The sequence below is a fragment of the Erithacus rubecula genome (assembly GCF_903797595.1).
Source record: "Erithacus rubecula genome assembly, chromosome: 5".
Lineage (NCBI taxonomy): Eukaryota > Metazoa > Chordata > Aves > Passeriformes > Muscicapidae > Erithacus > Erithacus rubecula.
Window position 1 is genome coordinate 35,578,105 of NC_136687.1, and position 18,579 is coordinate 35,596,683.

The 18,579-nt window shown below is 34.2% G+C and overlaps 1 protein-coding gene across 10 annotated transcripts in view; it reads left to right on the forward strand.

Moving 5' to 3' along the window:
* Positions 1-17,697, forward strand: part of NEK1 (NIMA related kinase 1) — a 41,264-nt gene extending 23,567 nt beyond the window's left edge. For 3 of the 10 annotated variants that reach the window (XM_079306448.1, XM_079306455.1, XM_079306451.1), the window contains 17 exons: positions 2,436-2,519; positions 3,052-3,135; positions 3,632-3,724; positions 4,751-4,846; positions 5,312-5,485; positions 6,447-6,515; positions 6,602-6,833; positions 7,966-8,118; positions 8,803-8,979; positions 9,566-9,686; positions 9,890-9,972; positions 10,810-11,027; positions 11,590-11,744; positions 12,640-12,851; positions 14,867-15,000; positions 15,278-15,410; positions 17,405-17,560. In XM_079306448.1, coding sequence (XP_079162574.1) covers positions 2,436-2,519; positions 3,052-3,135; positions 3,632-3,724; positions 4,751-4,846; positions 5,312-5,485; positions 6,447-6,515; positions 6,602-6,833; positions 7,966-8,118; positions 8,803-8,979; positions 9,566-9,686; positions 9,890-9,972; positions 10,810-11,027; positions 11,590-11,744; positions 12,640-12,851; positions 14,867-15,000; positions 15,278-15,410; positions 17,405-17,418 — 2,232 coding nt within the window. In that variant the 3' untranslated portion in view covers positions 17,419-17,560. Of the gene's footprint in view, positions 1-2,435; positions 2,520-3,051; positions 3,136-3,631; positions 3,725-4,750; positions 4,847-5,311; positions 5,486-6,446; positions 6,516-6,601; positions 6,834-7,965; positions 8,119-8,802; positions 8,980-9,565; positions 9,687-9,889; positions 9,973-10,809; positions 11,028-11,589; positions 11,745-12,639; positions 12,852-14,866; positions 15,001-15,277; positions 15,411-17,404 lie in introns of all 10 variants that reach the window. The other 7 variants (XM_079306450.1, XM_079306453.1, XM_079306454.1 and 4 more) reach the window with 4 other exon arrangements.
* The last annotated feature ends 882 nt before the right edge of the window (positions 17,698-18,579 follow it).

Here is an 18,579-nt window from a genome sequence, read left to right on the forward strand (position 1 = left end):
GTCAATGTTGAACTTTATAAAACCTTTACTCTTTGGAAATTGGGTAGAAGATAGTGTCATAAAATGTTCTTTATGCTTATGGTTGTAAATTCAGTATTCCTTTAGAAAGTCTGTTTAAAACATATTGAAAATGACTATGTGTTTTAGTAACATGGAGGGTTTTAATTTTGAGTGCTTCTCTGCACTATTCATATGCAATTGAGTGACAATATCTTTGTCATCTGCTGAAATTGAACTAACTCTGCTGGAGTAGCAGTGAGATGAGACCAATTGCAGATTTATAGAAGCATCTCTTGAGTTATACCTGATAATTAGATTATGATTTAAAGCCAGGTCTTAATATAAGAGATTATTTCACTTAGAGTAAACAATTCTTAGGTACTTTGATCCACTGCTCTGATAGTGAAGTGTCCTTAGATTAGTATAGATGTTTTAAAATATGAGTCTTCCTCTCTAAAACTATGGTTCTGTTTTTTAAACCTTCAAGACCAGCAAATAATTTTGAAAAAAATGAGCAGTTCTTGCCAAGTTGTTAGTACTACTTACTTCCATTTTTTCTTGACTTTGTTGGCATTTATATAAAGTTATGAGATCAGTTAGTTTAAAATACCCAACTATTTGAGTTAATGTTTCTCAGCTTTCTCTAATGTGTTCTATGAACCTGTGTTTTAATCTTAGATGGTTCCCATAATAAAACAGAGAGGTTATTAAAAAATTTAAAAAGTAATTTCCAGATAATTAAGGCTTATAACTTGATGCCAAAGTACCAAATCCATTCCTGGTTTTGCCATTGAAAGCAGAAGTTATCAACAGCTTCCTTCTATTTGTGCAGGACTTAATAATTGGACTAGCTGGCAGTTGTTCTCATATAGGGATGGGACTACTGTTTGGACAATGTTGATCTGAAAGGAGTAATCATCAGCTTGTAGTCAGCCTTTTGTCTGATGACTGGCACTAATTTACCCAGCTTCTATTGCTGTCAGTTGTAATTTTCAATTGACAGTCTAAATTTGACTCAGTAGTTGAGTAGATGGTACTTTCAGACATCTGTTTTTTAAAACAGCTGCTGACCTAATTTGCTACTTCACTGTAGCTGCATGGCAGTGCAAAACATGAGTCCTGGTCTTTGAAAATTTAATGTAGACAGATGAGTAAAATTAACAATCTACAAAAAATAAAATCAATTCTCAAAAATCTTACTTTCAGTTTCTTAAGAGCAGTTATATAAATTGCTATCAGTGATGCAAATACCTAAAACGACTTCAATGCTAGAACAAGGAACAATGAAATTCCTTCAATAGTGCCAGTAAGCTTTTGTGAAGCTTGTGAACGTGTATTAAAAAGTTTAAAATAAAACCATATATTTTCTGAAAAGATGAATACAGAAAATATTCTTTTGCATTTTTTATGGTTAGTGTTTCAGCTGAAACCAGCATTCATGGAGCCCTTATGAATGTATAGGAGCTACTCTTCCACAAAATGGTTCCTTTAATTTGTTCTCTGATCCCATGGTCACTTCACCAAAGAAGTTAATAATGTGCTATTTCCTTGAGCTATTACTATTTCTCAATCTGAGAGATTATTTAAGAATATTTGGATTCAGTCAATAACCTCACTGGAGTATTTATTTACTGATGGTTCTCTACACACAGGCTTGAGAAAGCCAAAGCCCCTGGCATTTTATAAGGGTGGAGGCCTATCACATACATGTGTGCTTAATGTCTTTATTGTATGTTGCACTAACAAATCAAGGAATTTTTAACCTGTTCAGCAAAAAATCGTGGTGTATCATTAGTAAAATAATTAAAGTATTCTTCATTTTAATCCAAAGAGAAAACATGAAGTTAAAAGATTCTTGTACTGTTCTGTACAGAACTTTCCTAAAGGTTGAAATCCTTTTGGTCACAAATTGCAGCATACATCACATGAACCAAGTCTATATACTGCATGTGTACTATACATTTAGCACAGTTTGTTAGTTATAATGACTATGTTTAGGTGCTTTATTATATTTTTGAGTCATCATTGTGAAAAAAGCTTAATCTAAGAACATAAAAAAATTCCACTTTCCACGTTTTAGGCTTGACTCGGCAATGGCAGAAATCCCAACCCTATACCACCATTTGTATATAATCCAGATGTAGAAAATTCATACCCATAACAATTTAGGTTTTCTAACACAGCATGAGAAAATCAGAATTAAAAGGAGATGGCAGCTATACTCTTAGAGCTTTTATCTCTCTCTTTGGCTACTCAGAATTTTTAGTTACTGCTGTCATATGTTTCACGTAAGTGGAAAACAATTATTGGTTAATGTCAGAACATCTTCAGATCTTTGATGGATTTAGTTTCTTGTAAGTGAACAGTTATTGGATAAAGCAGATAATTTTACTGCCCCAGCCACCTTAAATTTGATACCGTTAAATGGCAAACAGGGTACACTGCAAAACGTGGCAGATACCTATGGAGGCAGGTCCATTTCTGCAAGAGGAAGGAAATCAAGAAACAAGGAGGAAGAGGTATGCTTGCTGCATGTTTGCTGCTTTGCTCATCACAAAAATAGCACTATTTTGACCTTGACTTTGCCCAGTTTCCCTGCATGGTTCCATCTGTGTAACAAAATCAAAGAACTTCTAAATTTATAGGAAATAGTTTACTGTTAGTGTGCTTAAGTTTGGGTGTGTTTAATGGTTTTGGTTTTTTAAATAATCAAAATAATAGTTGCTTCCATCAGTCTGTCTCAGAGATGTTCTTGAATTTGATACACATAGGTATTGCTCTATCCTAATCTTGTTGTGATAAATGCAACCTTTCCTAGCTTTCAGTAATACAAAATGTATGATTAATGCTGAGAAACATACATTCCAATTTTCTTTATTTTCATTGCATGGGAATTTTTATGGAGGTTAGTAAATGCTAGTGAAGTGATAACAATAATGTTGGGGGGTGGTTCACCCATTTTCTTTTTTTGTGGAATCTGATACATTGTAAGTTAAATGTACTGAAGAGAGTTTCCATAGAGCTGAAACTTGTTTCATTTCTTTGTGTTAGGAATATTTAGCAAGATTGAGACAGATCCGGCTACAAAACTTTAATGAACGTCAACAGATTAAAGCAAAACTTCGTGGAGATAAGGTTGGTTTAAAAATGATCTTCAATACTTACAGAAGTTAATTGTGGGATGTATTCTTTTACCCCTAGTGGAAGACTTCTAGGCAGTTTTATATGGAGACATATATTTTTAGTCAGGGCTTATTGGGAAAAAAACTGAAATTCTAGATCATCAAACCTTTCTTCTGTACCACACTTGCAGAATATGCAGCAGTGATGAGGGGTGGCAGGTGAGGGCCCAGCATTGTGGGCTACTTTCCTTGCAACAAGAGACACGTTACTTTTCTCCTGACTTATTAAAGCTTCATGTCTTTTAAAACCAATTCTTTCTAAAAAAACAAATGGATAAACAAAACCCCGACTGATCTCAGAGATGAAGCTCTGTTCAAGTAGACATTGCATTTAAGCAAGGAGTTAGTGAAATTGACCCATGTTAGTCAGTCAGTCAATTAAAATATTCTGAGTAGGCGCTCATAGCATTCAGCTTTTAAATACATGAACTGATGATAATTCCTCGAAGACTTTCACTCTGCAGAGTGAAGCTGTCAGTTCTGATGGACAGGACTCTAGTGAGGAAGCAGAACTGAAACGCAAGAAGATAGAAGCACAGAAGGTAAGTGTGGAGTGGGAGGAGATGGAAGTTACTTTGTCAAATATGTTTTATATCCCTTGAATTTTCTTATATTTCATGCTATCAATAGTTTGTTCATGTATCCACAACAAGGAGGGTGGGAGGGGTTTAACTGTCTTGAGCAAACAACTCTGTTCAGCTGCTTTATCTTGATAATTTTAAAACATGCTGAGACAGTGTAGTCTATTCTTGCAAGTCAAAGATTTTCCCTGTCCTGTCTTTGAGATTTATCTCTAGGGTAGCTTTAGTCCTAATGGCAATTTGGTAGAGCTAAAACAGCATTTTGAGACTGAAATGATAAGGAAGATGTACCTTAGACAATAGCTTTATTTTGATTAAAAAATAAAGGAAGGCAAAACTCCTTAAGTGGGCTGACATGGGCTATGTGTGAATTGGAATGTGCACTATATAACCCTGTGATGAATTACATTTAAAGCAGATTCATTTCGCAGAAATACAGTGTTTGATTAGAACTTTATTCCATGTGGTGATTTTATATCAGTAACTATTTCACAATTCTGTACATAAGTATTGCTCTTGTCTATTCTATGATTTTTCCCCCACCATCTGCAAAGTCCAGTGTAAAAACAAGCTAACCTTATGCCTAACCTGAAAACTAGAGGTGAATCAGCAAATAAAGTTTTTTGTGTATAAGTTGGTAAAATTTAAACTGAATATTTAATATCTTTTGATTAATGCATTTGTCTTCAAAGCTAATTTTAAGTGGAGTTTTTAATTTTACATTGCTATTTAAGATTATTTAAGATTACTATGTACACTAAAAATACAACCATGCAAATCAAGAACTGCAATAAAATTTTGAGGAGTTGGCATTATTTCAACGTAGATGATCAGTGGTGATTTTGTCAGTGGAGTCCTCCTTTCACAGTCTGTACAGTAGTGAGAGAAAGGGAGATGAATAATCCAAGAATATTCCTTCTTAAAATGTTCAATGAAATTGACTGCTGATGATTTTAAGTTGGTCTCTTTTTCACTTGTTTGCTGTAGGCCCAAACAAATGCTCGTGCTGCAGTTTTGAAGGAACAGTTGGAGAGAAAGAGAAAGGAAGCCTATGAAAGAGAGAAAAGAGCCTGGGAAGAACATGTAAGAAAATAAATCTGTTACATGCAGTTGGAGTATGTAGGTCCATATCTTGGTATAAATAAAATCCTGTACTATGATTTTTCAAGACAGTAGTTCTGAAATTGGAAACGGTATCTTGTGTCAGTCAGAATTCCCTAATTAAAAGCCTAATCTTAGGTATGCTTGCAGGAAGACTTCAAAACATCAAACCTAAGAATCATTAGTACTGCCCCAACTATTTTATTAATAGTCTGTTAATGACCAAAATTTTGTTTTATCTTCTTTTACTTTTGTGTGCAATGGAACAAGTCCAGCTAGTAATATAATGACTAGAAAAAGCAGCATGTGAAGCTGGCAAACTGATGTGCAGTGGTCTTTTGTATAAATGTGTGGCATTATTGTCATGAGCCTAATTGATAATATTGTGTTTAGAGTGCAGTTTTGAAGTTAATTTTTGTTGAATTTTTTTAAATTGAATCTATACAGCTGATTGCAAAAGGGATAAAGAATCCTAATGTGCCTTTTCATGTGGAAGCTACAGAACATAGTCCGGTGAATGGACTACAAGAGCCTGGAGCAGCTCTTCCCAAGCCACAATTTCCAGTAAAGCCTGGTGTACCTGTCATCTCCATGACTTCTGCTTTGAAGGAAGTGGGTGTGGTAGGTACTTTTGCTAAGTGGGTGAAATGTATGGAAAGGAAATGGATACTGATTGGAAAGAGAATATAGAGAAAATGTATAGGTTAGGTAGAAAAATTTATTAAGGAAATTTGTTGCTTCTATTTAGGGAAAAAAAATTTTTAAAGAAAGAAAAAAAAAATTTTGAAAGAAACCTAATCTTTTGTACTTTTACTAAGCTCTTTCTAAATTTCTGTGTAGTGTGGTAGTTCATACTATATTCAACTCTGAAGACTATAACTATGGGAATAGAGCAGAATTTACAATAAAGAGTATATATAAAATGTAATGAACTGAAAGATGTCAGTTGATTGCTGGAAAAATAAATCATGTTTGGACAAATAGTTAAATTATTGGTATATTTTTTTCCATGTGGACAGCTTGTCTCACAGTGATGAAGAAGACAGTGACTATAACAGATTAAAATAGCACACAGAGCGATTGGAAATTAAGAATATGTGTCTTGTACACAGATTATAAATTCTACATTTTTGTGTTCAAGATGTAGTTTGCTTACTTATATATTATTTAATTGTGTTCTTGCCCTTCTGTTTTTTCTTCATAAACTAGCCTTGGCTCTGTGCTTGGCACTTCTTTGGTTCTCTTGTAGAATTACTCATTTGTAGCATAGGAATTCAGTGGCATCTTGCTGTAGAGGTCAGATCTGGCTTTATCGCTACATTTCATGCTTGAAATCTCATTTATCTGTTTAAATTGAGTGATTCATTTGCTCACCACTTTCAGATAGTGATTCATTCAAAGATGGAAGGTGCCTTAAAATTCTGTCTTTGGGATAGAATAAAGCAGAATAATCATGCGTTCTGTTTCAGTCGGCCTGCAGTTGTCATTTGAAAGGTTTTATTATGTCTATTACTATTCTCAAGATAAGTTTTTTTTTTAACATGTTCTTCTGCTTTCTGTTTCATGCTTCTTGGACTTAAAGGATGAACATGTAATAACTGCTGTCCAGGAATCTGAGGAGGAAATAAAAAAGACAGATTTTACAATACAAGTATGTCAAATTATTATATAGAGTTTCATTTAGGTATCCTTTTAAGAAAGGCACTATTTTAATACATATGTTGGTCCTTCTTTCAGAATAAGCGAGAAATTCTGAGAAGATTAAACAAAAATCTTAAAGCTCAAGAAGATGAGAAAGGAAAAAAGGAGGGTAAAAATACCTCTGACTCAGCTGGATCTGAGCATGATAAGGAACAACAAGGTGACCAGCCACCTCTGGGAGATCGCAAAAAATGGGAATCTGGGGCATCTGAGTTCGTCGTTCCTCTAGCTCAGTTATCAATGGAAGATTCTCTCTCTGGAACTGAGTGTAAGTTTGTTTGGTTTTTTTTTGGTCATAGTGCTATTAGTAAATCAGTTTGCCATTTGTAGTGTGTGTTTTTGTAAAGCAAGTAGTCTTTATTATTATCATCTTGTTATCAGTTACATATCATCCATTTCTAAAAAGGGAGTGGTTATGTGTTCCTTTAAATAAGGAATAAAGCACAAGCTGAGTAGTTAAATGACCTGCAGGAAATTCAAGAAATAATTTCATAATTTCAGCAACAAAAAGTTACCTAATTAAATGCATGGTTATTTTTTTTAGGTCTTTTAAATAGATACTAATTTAACAGAAAGAATAAAAGACTTTTAAAATATATGGAAGTTTCTTATTTAACTTGAAAATCCTGTTATGTTTTGTTATCAGTAGGGAAAAAAAAAAACAAGCATGAGGGATTTTCTCAATTTATCTCTCTTACTTCTGTTGAGCCTTTCTTCAATCAAGACTGTCATTCCAGATTTTCTACTTGCTTTCTCTGGTCTTTTGGTTAGAATTCCTTTTTCCTGGCTTCAGTATATCTTTAGTATATCTTACTAAAAATCTGCTTCACATTGTAGAAAGAAATAGTCGTTGAGAATGTGACAGACTTGCATATTTACTTAGTAGCAGTAGTTCTACTAAAGTAGCAATTTTACTTAGTAGTTCTATAAGTGCTGGAATGTTAGAAGATCAAGTAATTTCTTTTACTCTGTTTTTCTTTGTTGCTTTATATCCTATTTTCTTTGGAGGGAGAATTAACAGAAATAAATTTCAAACGATGGCAAGACAAGAAACTTTCTAGTTTACCATTTCAAAGTAAAGTTCAAGACCATTCCATGCCATACTGCTTTCTTTTGGGGTGCCTGAATTTCTGAAAAGAGCTGCTGCTGCTCTTAAGTTGCATGTGTCAACTGGTATTGAATAACTCCTGTTATTGATTAACATTGGCAGAAGAAAACCTCTAGATAAGCACAGTATTTAGGTTGTCTGACTTGGGGCGAGTTCTGGCTTTTTTTTTTTTTCTAACTTCTTTAGTTTTGTGGAGGTTGTTTGTTTGTTTATTATATTGTTATTGTTTATTATATAGAAAATGAATAAAAATTTCTAATTTAGAAAAGTATTTGTGTTTGTGTCCCAACAGGTCAAACTCTGGGGGAAGTCATTAAGTTAGATATTGGTGAACCTCACAGGAAAGTCTGGGGCAAAAGCCCTACTGATTCAGTTCTGAGGATCCTAGGAGAAGCAGAGCTGCAGTTGCAAACTGACATACTTGAGGAGCAAGATGAGATAAATGGTAAGTGCAGTGGGTAATTATCTGCACTGCAAGTGTAGTGACAGTTTATCTACTGAGAAAAATTTTGAAGTAATAGAAGCATATTCTTATATTCTCTCTTGCTTTCTACTTCTGGGTGTTGCCTCAGTTCTGAATGTAAGCTCAAGCTGATATACTGGAGGACACCAAAATATTGCAAACTCAGTGAAGTGGTAAGAAATTAACCAGGGTGCGCTGAAAGGAAAGGATCTTCATTTTGCTGAAAAGTCTTAAACTTTGCCTTTTAATAGAAAAAATCCTATTTTTTGAAAGAATGACATCATCTGAATATTGCATTAGAAGCTTCCTGTAACCTTGTTGGCAGCATGTGACTTACCATGTCAGTTTTTTATTTTGTCATGTTTTTTGGTTGTTTGGATTTTTTTTCCTGGTCAACTCCCATCCTTCATTCTTTCCAAGGACAAAAGGATTTACAATTATTCCAAATACAAACTTGTACTAATGATAAAGAAACTATGAAATTAAAATTTTACTATTTTTAGCTTTCTTCTTTATAATAGTTGTACTAAAAGCATGCAGGTTTTTTTTTCTGTTTTCCTTTAAAGAAATGAAAATTCCCAACTTACCTTATTACCCATGTTGTAGGTTTTTTTTTATCCAAATATGGTGAAGCACTGTTTAGATAATAGAATCATTTTCTGTTAGATACTGCAGAACTTCTTGAAGGAGATCATCAGTCTTCATCAGAAAAGAAGGAAGAGAAGGCTTTTTCTCCTGTTGAAGCTCATTCTGCAGTACCAGTTGATGTTACAAAGTCTGTACCAGAAGAATCTCAAAGAACTGGAGCCACCCTGGTGCAGAGCAAACCTGTTATGCTGGATGGTAACTCATTTCATCAGTAATTCTACTTAAAATCTGTTTATTGAATGCAGTAAGTGAAGTAGTGATCCTGTATACTTCTATATCTTCCCATAAGTAATGTGCAGTTTTTTATTAACATGTTTTAGGTAGGACCAGGTGCTTTTCTATGCCTGTGTTATAATCTCATTTGGTAATACATGTAGTACATTTCAAGAAACCTTTTTTTGTGTGCTGGTAGAAAACTTCAGAGTACAAGTAGAATTCTAAAGTACTTCAAGTTTTTTGTTGTTAATTTGGTGGGGATTTGGTTTGTTTCTCCCTATCAGTTTTGCTGGAATCTTTTTCCACGTGTGATACCAGCATCCTTTTGATCTGTAGGGGCATGAGGTTTTTAGAAGACATAGTTCATTGGAGCTTTAAGATACTCTTCTGGTATCAGAAACCCCAAAACTTTTAGCTCTGGGATTAAAAAACTTCTGCTGTTTCTGCAAAATGCAGAAAATTATTAAAGCTGAAGGATTTAAATGTAATTTTAAAATGTGTTCTCCCCCATCTTTTTGCTTGATTGGAATTAATTTTTAATAAAGTAAATTGTTATTAATTTTAGAGCCTGATGATTTGGAAGTAGAGGTGATGGAAGAAATGGAAGATAAAATGCACCATAGTAAGGAGAATAAGGAGTTTCCTAGCACTGTTAATGAAGTGTGGGTAAAAGAGAAAGAGGATACGTAAGTACTCTCTCCTGACCTCTCTCTCTCCAGTTCAAACAGCTGAGCTTTAACTGACTTTTATTTGGATGTGTCCATTAAAATTCCACTTAGCTAAAGCTTCATTCCTTGCTGTTGTGTTAGTTTTACTGCACTTGATGACTTCAATAGACCAATGGTTATTTTTACATGGTATTTCCCCTTGATGTGATGTGTTATAATAGGACACAACATGATGGAATGAATGAGGCAGCTTTGGAGAAAGAAGTGCTCGACAAGGTGCAACCACAAAAGGAAACTCCAGCAGGTCAGTACAAGTCTAATTTTTTTTGCTTTATTTGCTTCTTCAGTTCTTACTTCTAAAAAGGAAATTTCTGATGGATTAGGAACACAAATTGTGAGTATTATATTTACCACTTTGGAGGAAAACATGTTACAAGAAAGCTACACTGTGTGTAGATGAACAGGACAGTGGCCCATACTGATAGACATAAACTTTCTGAATGTTAGAGCTTTTTCAAATGACTATTTAGGATGTTATGAGATCTGATTATTTACTAAATAGAAGTACTGCTTTTTTTATACACATCTCAAATTAATACTGAGCTGCAGCTCAATGTTTAAAGTGGCTGCTAATGACAATCCTTTATGGCATAGAAGAATTGCTTGTTCTTGGAGGTCTGGGAAATAACTTCAGAAAAAGACATGGTTAATACTGTCAAGTATCATTGGTGATAGTCTTGCATCTAGTAAAGGATGGCTTAAGCAAACTGGATGGGTCTTTTTCCCTGTTTGAGGGAATTATATTGAGATATGCTAGATTTCTCTAAAGTTAAGGTTATAAGCAACAGGTGAAAATGGATGACACAGTATAAGACATGGACTTGGGAAAACAGCCTGAGAACAGAGCAGGCTATAACTGAGGGTTGTTGTATATTTTCCAAGATTTAAAATGAGAAAATTTCACATTGTAATTGTATTTTCTAAAATAATCAAAAATATTTTAATACTTTCAATGTGCTATCTACTTTCCCTCTAATTGTGTAACAGAAATGAGGTATATTCATAGTAGTTACCTTTTTCTTAAGTATCTTGGGGTTTTAATCTAGTTAGATTTGTAACAGACTTTCTTTTACCACATCAGAAGCTTGTTCCAGTGACTCTCAGCCAGCTGAACCCTTATTCCAAAGGATAATACAGCCTACAGCTGTACCAGCAGCCTCACCAGTTCTGTCATCTCAGTCTTCACAGGAAGAGTCTTTTGTACCTCGTTCACGTTCCATATCACCAGCAAGAAATAAAGGCAAAAATTCATTGTTGATTGGACTTTCTACAGGACTTTTTGATGCAAATGACCCAAAGGCAAGTTTAAAAAACTAAAAATAAATACTTTTTTGTTCAATAGTATTATTCTTACTTTCTTATTGAAGTTGATCGAGCCAGAACAGATGGCACAACTCTTTCAGCAGATGTTTGTATTTGTCTAGCCATGTTTGCCCTGCAGTTCAACTGCACTGTGCTCATGGTATCAGCAAGTCACATGCAGCAGTGAAAGTCTCTGATTCCACCATTCAGCATTCTATGTTCCAGGTGTTTGTGGAGGAATTCTACCCTTTCTCTGAGATGTTACTGAGGGAGTTCATGAAGACATTCCTAACTTGTCCTATTTGCTTTGCCCCTTTTCTGCAGTTTTTTAGAATTATCACTACCTTGTCATCATAAAAAAAAATCACTAAACAGGGCAGTAATCTTGTCATTTCTGCCAACCAAGAAATTTTTTTCCCTGTAGTATTTAACCTACTAGCAGAGCTTCTGGTTGTGAAGCAGGAAGCCTGAAGAACAGTGAAATCTCATTTAAAAGTATTTTGTAAACTCAAACTGTCTTTAGTATTGTTACCAAGCAGGCTTTCTATTGCCTTTGTAGATGTTGAGAACATGTTCACTCCCAGATCTTTGCAAACTGTACAGAACTTTAGTTGATGTTCCCAGTGTAGCAGATGTGCAACATCAACATAATCTTGAAACTGATGATACGGAAGATGAGCAAGCCAAAGAAGGACCCTCTGACTCTGAGGATATGTGAGTGTATCAAGTTTATCAAGTATTTAACCAGTCAGATCAAGAATGTTTTTGGTTAGACACTAGCTGTTGTACACACTATACTACCATGGAGTTTATACCCAGTTTTTAAAAATTTTGTATTGAATCACCATTACTTAAAGTCTTAAAGTCTTGTTCCAGAGAATTGAGAAGCTCATGGGGCATACTGCATACAATAGCTGTCTGAATTTCCTTCCCAAAATCTATCCTAGGTGCTATTCTGCTTGGTGCCTGCAACTTGCATTTTGCTCAAGCAACTCAAAGTTGATTACTATTACTCTTCTAGAAATTAAAGTTTCTTGAATATTTCCTTTCTTTCTATGTTCTGGAAATCTTGCTCATTTGCTCATTTCTGGAAATCTTGCTCCTCTAGTGTCGTATTAGAGTGTTCTTCAAGTCCCCTAAATTCTTTCAGGGGCTTAAAAATCTGACCCTGGAATTGACTATTCCCCACATCTTGCATAGTCTGGTGTATCTATTTTGATTAGATCTAGCTCACTTTTTTGCTCCAGACACATTTTTATTTGGATTGAAAATGTTATATTTGCCAGGGTTCTATAATAGTGTACAAATGCAAGGATTTTGAAATTACCTAACTAATAAAGTGGAATTGAGGACTTACTATCTTTTTATGAGACTGTGGGATATCTGTTTATTCCCTGTGTGCTGCATGATACAATGGTAGCAATGCTGTAGTCATGCTGGACTGAGGTTACAAATAGCTGCGGGAGAGGGGTGGAAGGTGTCACTTTTTATTTTCCTCTCCAGCAAAACTGGCTTTTCAATTTGCTGCTTAACAAAAGAAATTAGTTCTTTCTACAGGGTTTGTCTTGCAAATTATTAATTATATAAACTTTATATCACATTCCTTTAGTATGTTTGGAGAGACAGATACAGATTTGCAGGAGCTCCGGGATTCAATGGAACAGTTGCTTAGGGAGCAGCCTAGTGAGGAATTGAGTGAAGAAGAGGAGTCTACTTTAAAGGCTAATGCCATGGAATGCATAACAAATGTTACTGAGCTGGATGAAGGAGATGAAAATAACCCCAGCAGTGAAAGTGCTCTTAATGAAGAATGGCAGTCAGGTATTATTTCTGTTATACCTGTTTTATAAGTTATTTATTCACGTTAAAATTTCAGACACAGAATAATGTTTTAGCTTTGTTATTTTATAATGAAGAAAAGCTCTAATTGATAGTTTTCATACATAAGTTTAAAAAAAGTAGATAATATTCAGACTTTCTGAATGTTAAGGTCAACATCTAAGTGACATTCCATGTTGCAAATTAAAGCTTGGCTTTGTGCTGGGTGGTGATGTTTTCTCTAAGTTGTCTAAAAACTGGCTTCAAGGAAGATCAAAGACAGAATACGTTGTATGTCTTGAATAATTCGTGGCTGGAAGTGTGAAAAGAAATAGCGATTGACATGACTGGAGTATCTGGGATGCATCTTAAATTACATTTAAGGCATTTAACAGGCAGTCAGAAGGAACATGAAATTATTCACCTTGTCCTTAGCCAAAATTAGGTATTAATGCAGTCAGACTAAAAGTGAGACAGGTAAATTAATTACTGCTTTTTGCATATTGCATTAGATGTGCACAATGTCCTGAAGTTTCATTTCTGTAGTTTAAATTCTGGTGGAAATAGAAGTATTTTACTCTTGCTGTAAAATTAAGTGCAATCAGTAACTCATCTAAAACAAATCTTCTGTGTAATTTTTATTGAAGAAAATTTTCAACAGATTGACCATATAATAATGCATTCCAATAATTATTTTAAGGTAAAATAAACTTTGGTAATGTCTTTAATTTTATGGCAGGGCTCATGTTATACACTAATAACATGCAATACTATCTGTATCTGTGATTCTGGTGTTGAGGCAAGTGCCAGTGTTTAATATCAATGTCCTACCTTCTAGATATTCCATAAGAATTTCAAGTTTCATTGTTGGGGCAGGGAGAAAGGCAGGCCAGCCTTCAAAAGGTTAACAGATAGAACTTGAGACCAAATGTGCTGAAAACCTAGATGTTAAATAGAAGATTAGAAATAGCCTAATGGGTTATTTCATATACAACTTTTATTTTATATGCAACTATACAACTTTTTTTTTAATGATCATTTCATATTGATTTGACTGTTGATACTTGAATGAAGGATATGATTTGGTCAGGACTATATCTTACACTAGTCATAAATAGTGTAAATAGTGGAGTTCTAATACTAACTCATGAAGTCTGTGTTTTACCAGGTAATAGCATTTAAAAATTTGGTATTATATGCTCTGAAACATATGAAGTTTTTCCCTGGTAGACAAGTTCTCTCCAAATTTGAATGCTTATTTAAGAAAGTATCTTTTCTTGCATTTTACAATGGAATTTTACATAGCGATTCTGTCTTGTGTTTTTTAAAACATAATTTTTGTAAGATTTACCTAATGTTTTACCATTTCAAACCTATTTTTAAGGTTTCTGTAGGCTATAAGCAAAATGATCTTGATTTTTCTACTTTGTCTTATTGGACCACTTGGCATACTTAATTTGCTACACAAAGGAGATGCACTTACAAAAGAACAAGGAACTCTGTAGCTAAATTTAGTATACTGAGTTTTTAAGGCTTGCTCTATGGAACAAGATGTATCTCAGGGCAGAAGGTAATGGATGGGTAAAATACAATTCCTTATATTTTGCTAGAAGACAGCTGCTTCATTAAGGAACTTCCTTCCCTTGTGTGGGACAGCCACTGAACCCCTTCATGAGTTTCACCTCAGAAACTTAGAGTGGTAGTATGGAACTTGGACTACTTTGCTAATTAAATTCTGCTTTAAGACTGCACCTTATTTTCCTTCAGGCTGAATACCCCCATGGCTAATTGTCAGGATTTAGAGGGGATAGCTTCCCTTTGGGGATTCAGGATTCTTTTCAAGAAAGGGGCTATTCTTATTTTCTTGCACCTTGTCAGAACATCTGCCAACATCATCCAGTTCTCCTGAGCTTACCTGTTTTGCTGCTTTTAAAGGATATTTGTTTTAGAGATTTAGAAGCAGAATTAAGAATGTAGGAAAACTGAGGGGGGTTTACTGTTGTTTTCTTTCTTTCTAGATAATAGTGATGGAGAGATTGCCAGTGAATGTGAAGAATGTGATAGTATCTTCAGCCATTTAGAAGAGTTGAGATATAACCTGGAGCAGGAAATAGGCTTTGATAAATTAATTGAAGTTTATGAGAAAATAAAGGTTTGTGGAATAAGCTCAAGTGGAAATATTTTAAGAAACAAGTACCTAGGACTGTTTGCTGTGCCAATTAACTAATTGCTTTGTGTGACTAGAATAAAAGGTTTTTTATAAATTTTTTAAATCTATTTTGGCACACTAAAATATTACCAGAGAAAATGCCCAGCCAGTGGAATAAAGATAAAAACTTTGGGTTTAACCATGAATTGCATTTAAAATTTGAACTGTTAAATTTTATACCCATTTTAATTTTGGCAACATGGATTTTTCTTTCCCCTAGGCTATACTTGAAGATGAAGATGAAAATATTGATATTTGTTCAACCATAGTTCAGACTGTTCTTGGAAATGAACACAAACACCTGTATGCCAAAATACTTCACCTGGTAATGGCAGATGGAGCCTACCAAGAAGGTAATATCAATGTATCCTGGCATTATGGCTTGTCTTATGTTCTTTCTTGTTCATGTGCAGTATAAGTTCTAATATACTTTTAAAACATCACAGTATCACAGAATATAGAACATATCTGTGCTTTGCTATATTGATTGGCTAAATTAATTAAAATTTTCCAGAAAAGGTATTTTTATTCCTGCAGCAAAATGTGGCAAACTTTGCTGACCATTCTTATTAAAACAGAATTTGCATGTACAGTCAACTGTAATAATAATTAGAATAAAAAGGTACAATATAATTTTTAAATTTTTGTCAAATAGTTTCACAGATGGGGAAAGGAAATCCAGCACAAAACTTGCAGAATCAAAATTAACCTTAAGAATTAATCAATTAATCAATTTAATCTTAAGAATTAATGAAATTTTAGCTAAAATTGTATTATGCTTTCTGTAATGTTACTTTTTATACGTTGCACCATCTCTTCTTTTCTGAAAATATCATGGAGCTCTTTATTCTGTAATTAGCATTTTTCAGAAGACCTTGATGTGTATGTACCATCCATCTTAGCTGGTGACTCAGTAATACATGAAAATAATTTATTTTGCTCTGGAGCCCTGCCCAGCTTAGCACAGGTTACAAGGCAGATGGATGTTCCTCAATCTTTCAGAGTCACTCTTATGAAAAACCACACAGACCACCATCAGTGGGGGAATGGTTTTGATTTTCTCATTTCTCTGATGTCAAAAAATTTAACTGCAGTTATGTATTTTTAGATTTCTAATGGTGAAAGTCTTCACTGGAGAGGGGAAGAAGAAGAAATATAGAATTTTAATCAGTTTTATAGAAATCAGAATCATATTTTGGCTTTAGAAGTATGTGTAATAATCACCATTTAATGTATTTCAATTTTCAAAAAAATATTCTATAGCATGTTAACCAAGATGTACTTTCTGCATCTTTGAAATTATTTTGCAAATGTGTTGCATTAGCAGTGCAAAGTCAAGTAAGTGTACAGCTTTTTATGACTTTTATATGTAAATACTTGGGGGGGAGGGGGTGTTGTCTTAAAACTAGTTATAAAAACATAATAGTTTGGTTTTTAATTCTAATCCAAATTACTTTTTCCCAATGTTTTTTTCTACTGATATAGAACTGCTAGGTAAGAAGAACAATCTGTGTTGTTTTCATGCTGTGTTAGAGAAGTATGACAGAGAAATGTGTGAAAAATATTTTTTCAGGCACATTTTATTGATTTAATGACAGATTCGGAAAGATACACTAGTAGTAGTTCATTTTTCAAATGTCCAAAACACTGGCAGTGTAGAATAACAAGACAATGGTTACTATAGTGTCACTGGTTTTTTTTGTTGCTACTCTGCTTTAAGGATATTTTAGAACTAGTACTAAAAGGCTTAAATGAAAATTTGCTGAAATGTTGGCATATAAATTATAAGCTATTGTCTGAGTGAATCCTGTTAAAATGAGCTGACTTTGATCTTGCAAAATGCTGATTAACAAGTGGCTATTTTTATTAGATTCAGTTCTAATTCTGTATGTTACAAATCTGTGGTAGCAGCCAAAAATGATAAGAAAAAGTGATTCTATACATTTCAGACAAATTAAAAAGTCCTGTGCTAATAGGGGTGAATAGAGGACAACTGACAGAAGGATCTTCATGAGCTTCTGTCTCAAAAGCCTTATACTCTTAAAATAAGAAATGTTGGTAGAAAATCTCTGTTGCTCTTTCCTAAGAGGATTATTCTAACTGAAGCAGGCCACTTGAGGTGCAACTGTCTTAAATTCACTAATCCAAGATGACACGATGTTCAGTATTTGTGTGTAGCACTTTAAGGTAGCTTTTGGTCATGGTCACCTCATTGGTGACAGATTTAGTGGATTCTTGTGTTATTTCTCACTGAATTGTTTCTAGATTGTTACAAAACAATCTTTAATTGTGTCTGTGTGTGTCTCTCCTTTTTACATTGTCTCATCCCCTCTTCTACTTTTTACAGGTAATGATGAATAAACCTGACTCAGGAAATTCCTTAGTGCTTACTGCATATCAGTGTCTGAAGTCTGCACAGCTGAACAACAAATTGTAGTGAAGAATGTAACATGGGGCAGAAGGGCCAAGACTTAAAAAAGAAAAAAAAAAAGTTGATTGTATGAAAAAGAGAAAAAACATGCCTTTTAAGCTGAGATACCTTTAGAGTTCTCTTGTGTGGATTTGCATATGTGTTCCTTAAATATTAGGTGCCCACACCAATCAACAGCAACAAAAATAAATCAACCCAACCCCCCCCCCCCGCGAAAAAAAACCTCAACAATCAAACAAAAAATGCTCAAACCTTTAATCTCTCAAATTTCAAAAGAAACAGAGAAAGAAATACGTGTATATATTCTGATACAAAACTGAGACCTATAACTAAAACAGAATTTCTGCCATATGAACAAATAGCTGGTATGGTTGAACAGTTGGAAGTATTACTATATTGTGGAAATATTCACATCTAGCTATTCACTTACTTATTTCAAGTAGTTTTTCTTTACATCTACACAAAGAAATTATTTTGTTTTATTGACCTTCATGGTTGTATTTTATTAGTATCTTAATCTAGTGATCCAGTTCCTGCATTTCACTTTTATTGTATTTTTAAGCTGAAGGCTTCTGCCACATCTGAAATATCTTGATGGTTTTCTGAATCAGGATAAACTGGTACATACATAAGTCATCATTGAAATATCTGTAGAGGGTTGAGACTGTAAAATCCATTTGGAGCTAGAATACTCTTTTTTCCAAAATTGTTCTTGTTCTTCTTCGCTTTCCTATCCCCAATCCCAAAAATGTAGTTGAATTCTCTTGAATTTTGTAATCTGGTCAATGATGATGTACTACACTGTTGGACTGAAAGGGGGAGGGGGTTTCCAGTTTGGCTTTCAAGTCTGAGTGTTCTAGTCATTCCTTCAGCAGCTGCAGGGCAAAATGGAACATTGCAGCCATGAGTGCTGTGTTATACTTCACATCTTCTGGTTCCTGTATTGTATACCTTCATTTCCACCACCCTACAAGCAAAACCAAGTTTCTTCTGACACACATTTTCTTGTTCCTCGTGTCTAAGCAGTACTATACAGAGCAGACAGTAGGGATTCTGTTGTTTTTCAGTCATTGTCTCTCCATCAGCTTTAC